Source organism: Eumetopias jubatus, unplaced genomic scaffold (assembly GCF_037043125.1).
Source record: "Eumetopias jubatus isolate StellerSeaLion01/CBP00866 unplaced genomic scaffold, mEumJub1_p1.0 scaffold_5, whole genome shotgun sequence".
NCBI lineage: Eukaryota > Metazoa > Chordata > Mammalia > Carnivora > Otariidae > Eumetopias > Eumetopias jubatus.
This window is the reverse complement of record NW_028274811.1, coordinates 79,886,103-79,898,808: the sequence shown is the minus strand read 5'-3', so window position 1 is coordinate 79,898,808 and position 12,706 is coordinate 79,886,103. Positions and strand designations below refer to the sequence as shown.

The following is a 12,706-nucleotide window of genomic DNA, read 5'->3' as shown; positions in this document are numbered from 1 at the left end:
GATGGGCTACTCAAGAGGAACTGTAGTTGTAGAGGGTTGCAGCCTAAACCGAGGAAGGACCTGGGAAATAAATATCCTGACCTCTTCTGCATTCTGATTTGCCTCCTGGTACCTCCCACTGGACAAGCCTAATCAGAAAACTATAAATGTAGTTTATACTACATTTATAGTTTCTAGGGCACAGTGGCAGGGAAAGAAAAGCCAGAAATTGATCTGGATGGGTGGGGGTGGTGGCAAACAGAATAATCTGCACAGAATAGTTTCTTTCACCTAAAAATATGAACGAAAGGGGCTTTTTTTCTTTTTAACTTAATGGTTTCCCATATAATTTATGGTCTAAAATAGACAAATTTTATTTTGTTTTGTTTTTGCCAGTGTGGCCAGAGTTTTCTTTATAATATAGAGAAAATATGTACAGTACCAAAAATCATTTCTATTAAAAAAAAAAGCAGCTTATATGTAGTTCAGAAGAGTATATGAGAAATAGCATAGCTAAATATCTTCTCTGTCATTTATCATTTAAACATTTCCAAAATCTTTTTCATAAATTACTTGGACTTTTTTTTTTTTTTGCATTTTGCAATGACCATGAATGTATTTAGAAGGAAAAAAACTATTTCTCCCCTTTATAACCTATCATGTATTTAAATGTCACAACAGAACCATTCTATGTAAGTAACATTTCAATTGATGGTAGTGAGAGACTTTAAGCAAAACTTTTTAAAGTGTAATTATTTATTTTGTTTTTTCCCAGTATGTGGAAAATTTTCAACATTTCTTTTCACATGGAAAGAGACAAGATAATGTGTCATGATATATCTCAAAAATAGCTTTTGACTATTTTAGTTCATTATACATCACACAGTTCCTTTTCTGTACTATATTTATCTCCATCACAGATAATATTCTGGGAATGTTCAATTGATATGTAAGCAGAAATATGACAGAAGCCTGAACTGAAATAGCAAGTAAATGAGCTTATCATTTAAATTATATCTTTAAATATCTTTTACCTAGTTTCATGATGGTCCGTAGTGGAAAAAATGGTGACCTTCATCTTAAACAGATTGCATATTATAAACGAACTGGTGAATATCATCCAACTACACTACCAAGTGAAAGAAGTGGCATAAGAAGAGCAGCAAAAAAATTTATCTTCAAAGGTAACACTGGGGTGCCTGGGTGGCTCAGTTGGTTAAGCATCCGACTCTTGATTTTGGCTCAGGTCATGATCTCAGGGTCCTGAGATGGCGCCGGGTGTCGGGCTCTGGGCTGGGTGTGGAGCCTGTTTAAGATTCTCTCTCCTCCCACTAACCTCCCTCTCTCTCCCCACCCCCGCTCTCTCTCTCTCTCTAAAAAAAAAAGAAAGAAAAGAGACAAAAGTAACGTTTATGCCCCAAGTGTAGCATTATTATAGATGCTTTTCCATGTGTTCTTTGTGGAATACTGAGAATTTTCTGCGGTAACTTACTGTTGCTTAACAATTACCGGTGTAATTGATGATGCCACTCAGTCAAAAGCAAAATAAAAATCACAGTGAAGCTAACTGAATGCCAGTAAGCATGAAAAGGGAATTTTAAGTCATAGACAGAAAATGATACCATGAAAAAAAAAAAACACTCACCTAAATTAACCTCTTATGCTCTTGTCCTCAGGTAGTTCCTACTTTAATGGCATTTTCTAGCACTTATGTCAGTATCGATGAAGAGCTTATTTGATGCTGATATGAAAATGTTGACGTTAACTTTTTACCATATTTATTTCTGTGGTCTCCCCGCCATCAGATATCTTCAGGATCACATTCATTTTTGGATACCTAATCCCCCTGAATGGATTAAATATTTGAAAGGCAATAGAAAATTTATGTTGAAAGATTATGGTAATTTTTCCTTCTTTCTCCTCTTCCTTCAAAGGGAAGAGAAGTTTGCAATGAAATAAGCCAGAAGTTAGATCACCAGACAACTAAATGAATGTTGGTGCTATTAATTAATGGGAGTTTTGCCTCTAGGTATAAAATCATGCTTCCTGAAAAGCAGTTCAAGAAGCCTTTAAAATAATATATAAATACCTCCTCATATCTCTCTGTGTATAGCCCTTCCTATAACTCCTTTATACTTCATAAGTACACCTATTACTTCTTAATAAAGTTATGATTCATTCGTTCATTTATTTATTTAAACATTTATGCGGCAAATTTTTACCAAGTTCTTACTGGGTGTCAGTCACATTTTAGGCCTAATACACTGATGGATAAGGTAGATAAGGTTCCTTCCTTTAAGTTGCTTACCTTCTAATTCAAGGAAGGAATGTTTCACTCAGCATATGCTTAATTAAACACATTAGTAACTTAGTGCTGTGTTTGGAGTTTGAATAGCTGCCTCATCCACACTGGAGAGATAGTGATTCTTTCCCTACCTCAGTTGCTTTCCAGCGGTGGATTCTTCTCAGGTGCCCTCCAAAGGAAAACAGAGAACTGTCTTAAGGATTAAGGTTCTCTTACTTTCCTGCTTTACAAATCTCACCTCCTGTTCAAATCTAGAAAAACTTAACAGTGTGGTTGCTTACAAAAATGTAAGTTATGGTGAAACACTATTTTGGAAAATTCTGTTCCAGAAGTTGCTTACCTGTACATAATTCATCTGCTAATTCATGCCATTTTTAGGAGATGTCTGCAAGTATTTTTCCAGTTTGAGTACTCCCATAGAAAGATAATTTCATACTTCTATAGTTATCACATGTTTTGGTGAATAAACTAGCTCCACTGGTATAGATAGCTACAAAATTATAGCAACTAGTGATCCTCCTACATATCAAGTAAGCATAAGAGCTGAGGACCTTTCAGGTTGTATGGATGCATTACAAATAAATATTCTATCTTAGAGGGAAAAAGATTTTTAAAAACCATAATGGTTTGATGATAAGGCTTTGATTAGATTATCTTAAAATTATACTGATCTCTAAAAATTGCAGTCATGTCTTTTTGTTATTATTTATTCCAGAAAAAAAGCTGTTTTATGTTGGAAAAGACAGAAAACAAAATCGTTTGGTAATTGTTTCAGAAGAAGAAAAAAAGAAAGTCTTAAGAGAATGCCATGAAAATGACACTGGAGCTCATCATGGCATATCCAGGACCCTTACTCTAGTGGAATCCAATTATTACTGGACTTCTGTGACGAATGATGTCAAACAGTGGGTATGGCTTATATATTAAGAATATTTTTAATACCTTTGTAGTAGATATCCAAAATTCATTATTACTCCACATTTACTCTGGATATTACCTCTTGTTAAGTACTTTTTGTATGGGTAGTGTTTGTACAAAAACATTTAAAAGGAGTTTTACTTCCCATCAGAATTCTCCTTTGGGGGCCTGGGTCCCTCAGTCGGTTAAGCGCCTAACTCTTGAGTTCAGCTCAGGTCATGATCTCAGGGTTGTGAGACAGAGCCCCACTTCGGGCTCTGCACTGGGCATGAAGCCTGCTTAAGATTCTCTCTCTCCCTCTTCCCCTCCCGCCTCCCTCTCTAAAAAAGGAAAAAAAGAAATCAGTTTTTCAGAATACTTTAAAATCACTAAAGTATAATTTGAACTAAAACATTATTTAAATATTTGAAAAACAGCATATTTAAATAGATTATTTATAAACAGATTTTCATCATTGAACTCTTTTGTATCGCAGAATTCAAATGGGGCTGAAATTCCTTTGACTAAATGATTACCTATTTGAGGCAGTCATATAATCTTTTCTTGAGAGGAGAATCTGTTCATAGGTCAGGTCCAGTGTGTGCTCTCTTCATTTGTGCATATCTCATCTTGATACAAAAAATGTCAAATGTGGCAGAGACCCAAAACCAACTAAAGGCAAAATCAAGTTGTAAAAATGATGAAATTAGTCTGAGTTTTGTAACTTTATAACTTATTTCAACCTTCAACTTCTTATAGGATATTCATCTAGGAATTCTGGTATTCTTACTGGTAGATCATCTGATCCCTACTCTTTCTAGTGTATTCTGTATGACTTGGTATCTATGTGAGATCCTTTTAATAATTATAATAGTATATCAAAAGATTGTCATTTCAGGTATAAAGAATTAAACCAACGTTTAAATAGCGTTTGTAAGTTATCAGTTCGTAGTCTGTGCGTGTATTGCATGACCTCAATATTTGTATTTGCCTTTAGAACCTGCCACACATTCCTTTGATCTTTGTCAAATCTTTATCATTTGAGAATGGATATGATTTTTGGAAATAGAAGTTATTTATGATGAAAGCTATTACATAAATTGGACAATAAAACTTTTGATTAAAAGTAACTAATACAAAGAGGGTTTATAAAATTTTGTTCACAAGTTGGTTTGAAAGTGGTTTCCAAAGTGGAATTCTAGAAATATGTTGAGCATTGGCGCCATCCATATGTTAATCAGTTCTCATCCCACTCACATTAAAAGCTCCATGGCAGCATGGGCTTTATTTTTGTTCTATTTTCCTGGGACCTTGAGGAATTTCTGGCATCTGTAAGTATTTTTTTAATAAAATTATGTTTTAATAAATACTGTCGAAATAGATCAATGAATGAATTTATTAGAATGATAACTGATGAATCACAGACCTGTACCTCTGAAACAAATAATACATTATATGTTAAAAAAAAAAAAGATAGTAGGAAGGGAAAAATGAGGGGGGCGGAATCGGAGGGGGAGATGAACCATGAGAGACTACGGACTCTGAGAAACAAACTGAGGGTTCTAGAGGGGAGGGGGTTGGGGGGGATGGATTAGCCCAGTGATGGGTGTTAAGGAGGGCACGTAATTGAATTGAGCACTGGGTGTTATTCGCAAACAATGAATCATGGAACACTACATCAAAAACTAACGATGTAATGTATGGTGACTAACATAACATAATAAAATAAAATTAAAAAAAAGGAATGATAACTTTAAAAGAAAAAATCTTTTACTTACAGAAATTATTGTGTATTCAGATACTTAAAAATATAACAAATTTGATGTAAGAAATTGGTTTTAAGATTTATTTACATAATAAATATTAGTTGAATGTAAACTAGAATTATGTTCTATGTGAATAAGACCCCTTAAAGTAGTCAGTGGATTGTAATAGCAAGTCATATTTGCTTATTATTCTGAACAGAAGGTTTTATTCTATTCTGAGAATAGTCTAAAAGTTTCTCCTTCAAAACACAAAGTAACTATTAACAATTTTAATAAAAACTTCATATTTATAAGACTGCTTTTATTATGTTGAATATATTAACATCTATATATTTTTTTTGTTATTGTGTGCCTGTTTTGTAGGTATATGCTTGTCAGCATTGCCAAGTGGCAAAAAATACAGTTATTCTAGCACCTAAACAGCACCTTCTCAAGGTGGAGAATCCATGGAGTATAGTTACTGTTGATCTGATGGGCCCATTTCATGCAAGCAACAGAAGTAATGTTTATACTATAATCATGACAGATTTGTTCACAAAATGGGTTGTGATTTTGCCTCTCTGTGATGTTTCAGCATCAGAAATTTCTAAAGCTATTATCAATATATTTTTCTTATATGGACCACCTCAGAAAATAATAATGGACCAAAGAGAAGAGTTCATTCATGAGGTAAGACAAATAATTAGTTGGGTCTAGGAGCATATTTTACTTACCTTCAGTGCCTAGCACACCTCTGCATTATAGGGTTCTTAGTAAGTTTATATAAATTGCTACAGGTGTAGAAGTTTAATATTGTATAGCACAAAGGTAGCTGGACTGGAAACTAAAAGACCAGGATTTTTGTATTAATTGTGCAACTAAGTAATTGTAAGTCTGTCTTCAGGTTTCCTAAAACTAAAATGAGGAAGTTGGACCAAATAATCCTTGTTTACTTCTAGCTTAAAAATTCTGTGATTGGGGGCCGCTGGCCGGTTCAGTGGGTAGAGTATGTGACTCTTGATCTCAGGGTTGTAAGTTCAAGCCCCACGTTGGGTGTAGAGATTACTTAAAAATAAAATCCTAGGGCGCCTGGGTGGCTCAGATGGTTAAGCATCTGCCTTCGGCTCAGGTCGTGATCCCAGGGTCCTGGGATTGAGTCCCGCATCAGGCTCCCTGCTCCTTGGGAGCCTGCTTCTCCCTCTGCCTCTCTCTCTCTCTCTCTCTCTCTCTCTCTCTGTCTCTCATGAATAAATAAATAAAATCTTTAAAAAAAAAAAAAAAAAAAAAAAAAATCCTAAAAAAAAAATTCCATGATTGACATATAGAGGGAGAATTGACTAAATGGAAAAATATATCATGTTTATGAATGAAAATATTCAATATTGAAAGGTATTGATTTTTCCCAAATCAAAATTAATTTATGTAATTAATTTCTAATCAGCATTAATAAGGAGGGAGCTTATTTCTTGCCCTCACCTTTTTCCAGATTAAAGTTAACTTGAAAGAATATGCAAGCAAGAATATATACGAAAATTCTAAAAAAGGAATAGTGACTATGACATTTAAGGCATATTTTTAAATTTTCATAATTACACAGTACTGGTGTAAGAAAAAAATCAGACACAGCCAGACATGTTTAATTCTGTTAACAAGGAGTTATAGCAAACACATGTAAAATGTTATCTACCAGGGAAGCTCATTAGAGACAACAGTGCCTAGGATTTTTTTTTTAAGGTTAATCTTTTATTATTATTATTATTATTTGAGAGAGAGAGGGAGAGTGCAGAGGGAAAGTAAGAGGGAGAAGCAGGCTCCTCACTGAGCAGATCGCCCAATGTGGGGCTCGATCCCAGGACCCCAAGATTATTACCTGAGCCGAAGGCAGTTGCTTAACCAACAGCCACTTAGGCGCCCCTCAGTGCCTAGGATTTTTACTACGAGCTGGTCACAAAGGCACCTCTGTGTGGCTTGTACCAGAATCCTAGATTCCTAAAGGAAAAAAGGTGTTCAGCATAAACTACCTTGTTTGTATAGTTTAAGCACTATGAGCCATCTATATCAGGGAATGATGGAAACCCTCCCCAAAACCCCAAGTTCCTAGCCCCTGAGTGGTTCAGTTGATTAAGCATTTGACTCTTAATTTCACTCAGGTCATGATCTCAGGGTCCTGGGTTTGAGCCCCGTGTTGGCTCTGTGCTCAGCACGGAGTCTGCTTGCCCCTCTCCCTCTCTGTTCCTCCCTCCAGCTCCCATGCATTCGCACATACGGCACGCTCCCCCCCCCCATAAGTACATCTGTAAAAAATAAATAACAAACGTGGAAAAGTGTTCAAATTAAATAGGAATGAATATTGCAAATTAAGACCATTTTAACTTACCTGAAAAACAAAAATAGTAATAATACTTTTTCTCTGGAGAATTGACTGAACATTCCAGATATTACATTATAGGGTGGTAGAATTTCTCTCATCTAGAATTACTGAGGCACGTAGTCAAGAATAGTTGCCTTGAAGAGATACCCTGACCCATAGTCAAGTTCATAGGAGCAAGCAGTAAAGTTTTTGCATTAAAGCTGAGACTTGAATGTGTTTTGTAACTATCACATAATCTTGCCTGCCTTGACTGACACAGCAGTGGTCAAAATGAGGTGTATGAAAAAATCCAGTTTTGGGGATAACAGTGTTAGAACTTCTGCTTATATTTCTTTTTTATCTAATAAATAAGAAAGAAAGGATGTTTTGCTAATAATGTGTAGAGATGATTAATAGCATCCCGGATCGACAAGGCAGATGATTGTACATTACACATGTTATATGAAGGTATCGTGAAAAAAGAGTAAGAATCCACAACATAAAAGAGGTTTATAGTAGTTCCCTTGCTCATTCTTGGTTTTCAGTAGTAATTGCATTTCTGAATATCATCTGGTTTTGACCAAACTACTCCTCATGGAATAGTCAGGTGGCTTAAGTTTCTTACAGTGAGAACAAGATAATACTAATAATGCAATTACCTATCAGCCACAAGAAAATGATAGAACTGACACTTCTACTTAACTTCTGGTACTAGTTCTTTTATAGAGACTTTAATGAGATGAAAACAAATATGAACTCATTAGATCTGATAGGAAATTGGTCACCAAAATTCAAAATAAACAGAAACTGATTTGAAATATTGATTTGCATCCACCATATCTAATGAAAAGCCTCACCCTAAGTGCATAAAGTGCTTAGAGATAAAAATAATGACAGTATGAAGCTATTATGAATCACCAGTTTTTCCGGTTATGTTTAAAGTCATGTGATAATCCAGGACTTTGGAAATTTTACCAAAGGTAACAGTAAATATTTATAAGCCTCTTTTGCGAAGTTTAATAGCAAAAAAACTAAAAATCACAAATGATTGAGAAAATTTGTTCTTTTTGCTGTGATGTAAATGGCTTAAATACTAGCATAATGGTGACAAAATGATGTTTTCTTTTGTCAGCAAAAACATACCAAACACTGCTGAAGTGTTGAAATATGATTAGAATATTACAATGTGGATGCATACAGTGTGTGTATTACAAACACAGTTGGATGAAAATACAGGTGTTTCAGTAAAGTGCACAGACTTTTTGTAAAACTCTAAAGGAAAGAAAATAAATGTTTCCAAAGGAAAATCTACTTCTTTGATTTTAAAAATAGGTCTTATGGAAAACCAAAATTGTAACAACTAATAGAATGTCTGGTTTGATGGGAGAAAAAAAGGCTCTGGGGTTAGGATATCAGGCTGGCATCCCACAAATGAATTCACTGGATCATTCCTAGGCAACAACCTCTTGAAACAAAGAAACTGTTTGACCCTTTTCCAGAGTTCAGTCGTTTAAAAGCATTGATTAAGACCTCAGATTGAGGCTGACTCAAATGATACTAATTCTCTCTCTCTCTCTCTCTCTCTCTCTTTTTTTTTTAGATTTTATTTTTAAGTTATCTCTATACCCAATGTGGGGCTTGAACTTTACAACCTGAAGATCAAGAGTCGCATGCTCTACCCACTGAGCCAGCCAGGTGCCCCTCTAGGATTTCTTTTTTTCCCTTCTTTTTTTTTTTTTTTTTTTAAAGATATCTCTTTTAACTACTTTTGAGTTAAAAGATTAAAAGAAGGGGCACCTCGGTGGCGCACTTAAACATCCCACTCTTGGTTTCAGCTCAGGTCCTGATCTCATGGTCATGGGACATGTCAGGCTCTGCTCAGCACTGAGTCTGCTTGGGATTCTCTCCCTCTTCCTCTGCTCCCTTCCCCTCCCCAACTCGTGCTCTCTCTCAAATAAATAAATAAATCTTTTTTTTTTAAGTTTCAAAGGTGGCAGCCTAAATTAGTACATATATCAGCTAGGAACTGTATTAGCTGCAAGTAGGAGAACTCTTCTCGTGCCCAATATATAAACTCCAAAAGGTGAAAGAAGGTCAGGCTGTCCAAGGTTGGAAGAGTAACCTGAATGTCTTTGGGAACCCATGCTTCTAGTTTTCTCTTCCACCATCTTTGAGATGTGACTCTCAGTCTTAGGTTCACAATATGGCTGCCAGAGCCCATGCCACAAAAATCTATATTTCAGACAGAAAGAATGGGGAGGACAATAGATAAAAATACCTAGTAGCAGCTGAGTCTACCCAACAACTTTTAAAAGCCCAATAACTTCCACTTATATCTTTTTGACCAAAACTATATCACATGACTACTCCTTTCTTACAAGGAAGCTTGGGAAATGTGGTTTTGGTTTTGGTGGGTTTTTTATTAGCTTTACCTTTTTAGTTACTGTGATACTACTTGTCTTCTTACAATTAGGCAATAAGAATACAATCTTTTAAAAGACAAATTTATTAACCAAAAGTTTACCCAGTTAAAAATAATAATAAAAAATAATCTGAGGCATAAGGTAGGAAAAATAAGTTATTTTACATTTTATAGGCTTACTGTTTGAAGTTTTCTAAACTCATTTTGACTTTTTTTAGGCCCTGCAGATAGTAAATATAACCACAACAATAATAGTAACGTTATAAGTTATAAAGTGCTTAATACTTGCCAATAACTGTTTTAGGTACTTTACAAACATCTACTCATATAATTCTGAAAAGGGTCCTGGGTAGGATCTTCCTCATTTTACAGATAGGAAACTGAGTACACAGAAGTTTAGTTACCTGCCAAAGTCACGTAACTATTAACTGGATTATGTGACCTAGTGTTTATTTGAGAAATTGCTGAATTAAAATGTTATATGAACTCAGAGTTAGTGTTAAATTCTGTTCTTCCATTTCCTTGCTGTATATCTATGTTTGGCAAGGCACTTAGCCTCCCAAAGCCTCATATCTTTAAAATGGGGTTAATGAGAATTCATGATTGTTGTAAGGTATAACGACAGTAATGTAAAGCATCTAGTGTATTGACCAGTAGATAGTAAGGACTCAATAAATGGTAATTGCTATTTTAAATATGATATGTATGTTTTTATATAGAATGGGTATGGTTCAATGAAAAAGGCAAGATTCAGATTCTTTTGAAACCTTTCAGTCAAGCTCAAATCCTGATCTCATGGTCATAAAATACGAATTTTAAAGTCAACTTTTATATATTTTTCAGATCAATGTTGAACTGTGTGGATTGTTTGGCACAAAGCAAATTGTAATTTCTCATACCTCCCAAACTGTTAATCCAACTGAAAGTACACCTAGCACAATCAAAGCATTTCTTTCTAAACACTGTGCTGACCACCCAAACAACTGGGATGATCACCTATCAGCCATTTCATTTGCCTTCAATGTAACTCACTTGGTATGTGTCTTTATAATTCTGTACTTTTGAGTTATGACTGTTTCTTGGCTACATAAATAATTTATTACAAATCATTTTCCATTTTCCTTAAAATAGGAGCCTTCTAAAAATACACCGTATTTTCAGATGTTTAATCGCAATCCTTATATGCCTGAGACTTCAGATGTTCTTCATGAGGTGGATGGTGATGATACAAGTATGTTTGCCAAAATTTTAGGTGCAATTAAAGAAGCTGATAAAATAATGGAGAATAAGACAACTTCAGCAGGACAGGTGATTCTGTTTAATAGAAAACTCTATAATCTAAAAATCCATGAAGTAATTTTAAAATTTTCAGCATGCACACACACACAGATGCACACACACATATGGTATAATATGATATACTAAGCCAAATTTTTTTCTGTTAAATTCTGCTTTTGTTTTGATTATGCAGTGTGCTTATTAGCTCTAAAATTCTGAGAGACAGTAATGGGAAAACTTTGTTCTTTGCAATCAAGTAGAGCTGAATTCATATTCCTGATTTTGTTGCTTTCCAGTGGTTTGATTTAGGCCAATTACTTAACCTTTCTCCATTTAACTTCTTTGTAAAGTTGGGGTAATGATACTAGTTTTGAAATATTACTTTCAGGATTAAATGGGATTCATTTGTGCTTTGTATTAGTATCTCAATAAGTAACCATCTTGTTATTTGCATTTACTTTCAAGAAACTACAGCTCTTTCATCCCTTTGTTCTTTTATTTTGCTCTTGTAGATGGAGAACAACAATCCTGATGAACTGAATAAAAGCAAAATCATTGTTAAAAAGAAACCAAAGCAATTAAATCCATTTCATTTAAAAGTGGGTCATGAAGTTTTAAGACAAAGGAAAAATTGGTGGAAGGACGGTCGTTTCCAGTCTGAATGGGTTGGACCTTGTGTCATAGACTATATTACAGAAAGTGGATGTGCTATTCTGAGAGACAACACTGGGACTCGACTTAAAAGACCTATCAAAATGTCCCACCTTAAGCCCTATGTAAGAGAGTCCAGTGAACAAGGTAAGCATCTGTCATTTCTTTACATTTTTACTTTGTGTGAATGAGGAGGGAAGTTAAAAATAATATAAGAATCCACCCCCAACCCAGCCAAAACCCCTTCTCTTAGTTAGGTTTTACTAATATTTTATAAAATTATACCACATTTTATAAAAATGAGAAGGGAAAAGTCTTCTCATTTTTATAAAATGTGGTATAATTTTAGATCTCAGGTATTCTGTTTAATTAGAATGACTCTTCTGAAACTGTCAGGCTTGTAAGAGATCTTATTCTGATTTCTAGGGTACTTTTCACACATTGATGCCACAGTTCATGTAGGAGATACTAGACCTGTTTCACAGAAGGAAGAATTATGTCTTCTCAATTTTCACTTTCACAATATTTTGTCACTTTGTGTCTCGGTTTAACTTGAGAAAATATCAACTAAGATAAATGATACCAAAACCAAACATACTATCCAGAATTCTGTTGTGAGATAAATATACTAGGGAACTTTAAAAAAAGTGATTAATTTTTGGTGTTATGCCATAGTCAGGTCATGATAGATGGAGGGGAGGGTGTAGGGTGCGGTGTAACCAGAATGCTGTAAGGTGTTATAAGAAGAGGCAATAGCCTGAACAAGGTTATACTTGCCCCCAGATGTGGTTTTGAAATGTCAGAAGGATATTCTGATTTCTTTAACCCTTTCTTTCAGAGATTAAGAGATAAATGACGTTTTGCTGTGGCTTTCAGATTAAATCCCACTTAATGGAGACTGTTTTATTCTGTCCTATTGTAATTGATCCCTAGAGTTTCTCTGGGGTGGTTAACTGAAAGGGAGTGAATTGGTACCTCAGCCGAGTTAATTTTGCTTTTCCTATAAAGAAAAATAAAGCATCAATAATACTTGAATATGAGTAACAATTAGTGAAAGATGAATTTAGTACGTTTTTACA

General features: G+C 34.8%; 1 protein-coding gene across 7 annotated transcripts in view; it reads left to right on the top strand.

The window, feature by feature from the left end:
* GIN1 (gypsy retrotransposon integrase 1) overlaps positions 1-12,706 on the top strand; it is a 66,052-nt gene that overhangs the window by 8,372 nt on the left and 44,974 nt on the right. For 6 of the 7 annotated variants that reach the window (XR_003609082.2, XR_003609083.2, XR_003609084.2 and 3 more), the window contains exons 2-7: positions 1,018-1,163; positions 3,000-3,193; positions 5,311-5,616; positions 10,542-10,733; positions 10,830-11,006; positions 11,489-11,774. Coding sequence is in view for 3 of the 7 variants with exons in the window: in XM_028102712.2 (XP_027958513.1) it covers positions 1,022-1,163; positions 3,000-3,193; positions 5,311-5,616; positions 10,542-10,733; positions 10,830-11,006; positions 11,489-11,774 (1,297 nt within the window). In the remaining 4 variants the exon portion in view is untranslated. Of the gene's footprint in view, positions 1-1,017; positions 1,164-2,999; positions 3,194-5,310; positions 5,617-10,541; positions 10,734-10,829; positions 11,007-11,488; positions 11,775-12,706 lie in introns of those variants that run through there. The other variant, XM_028102713.2, reaches the window with a different exon arrangement.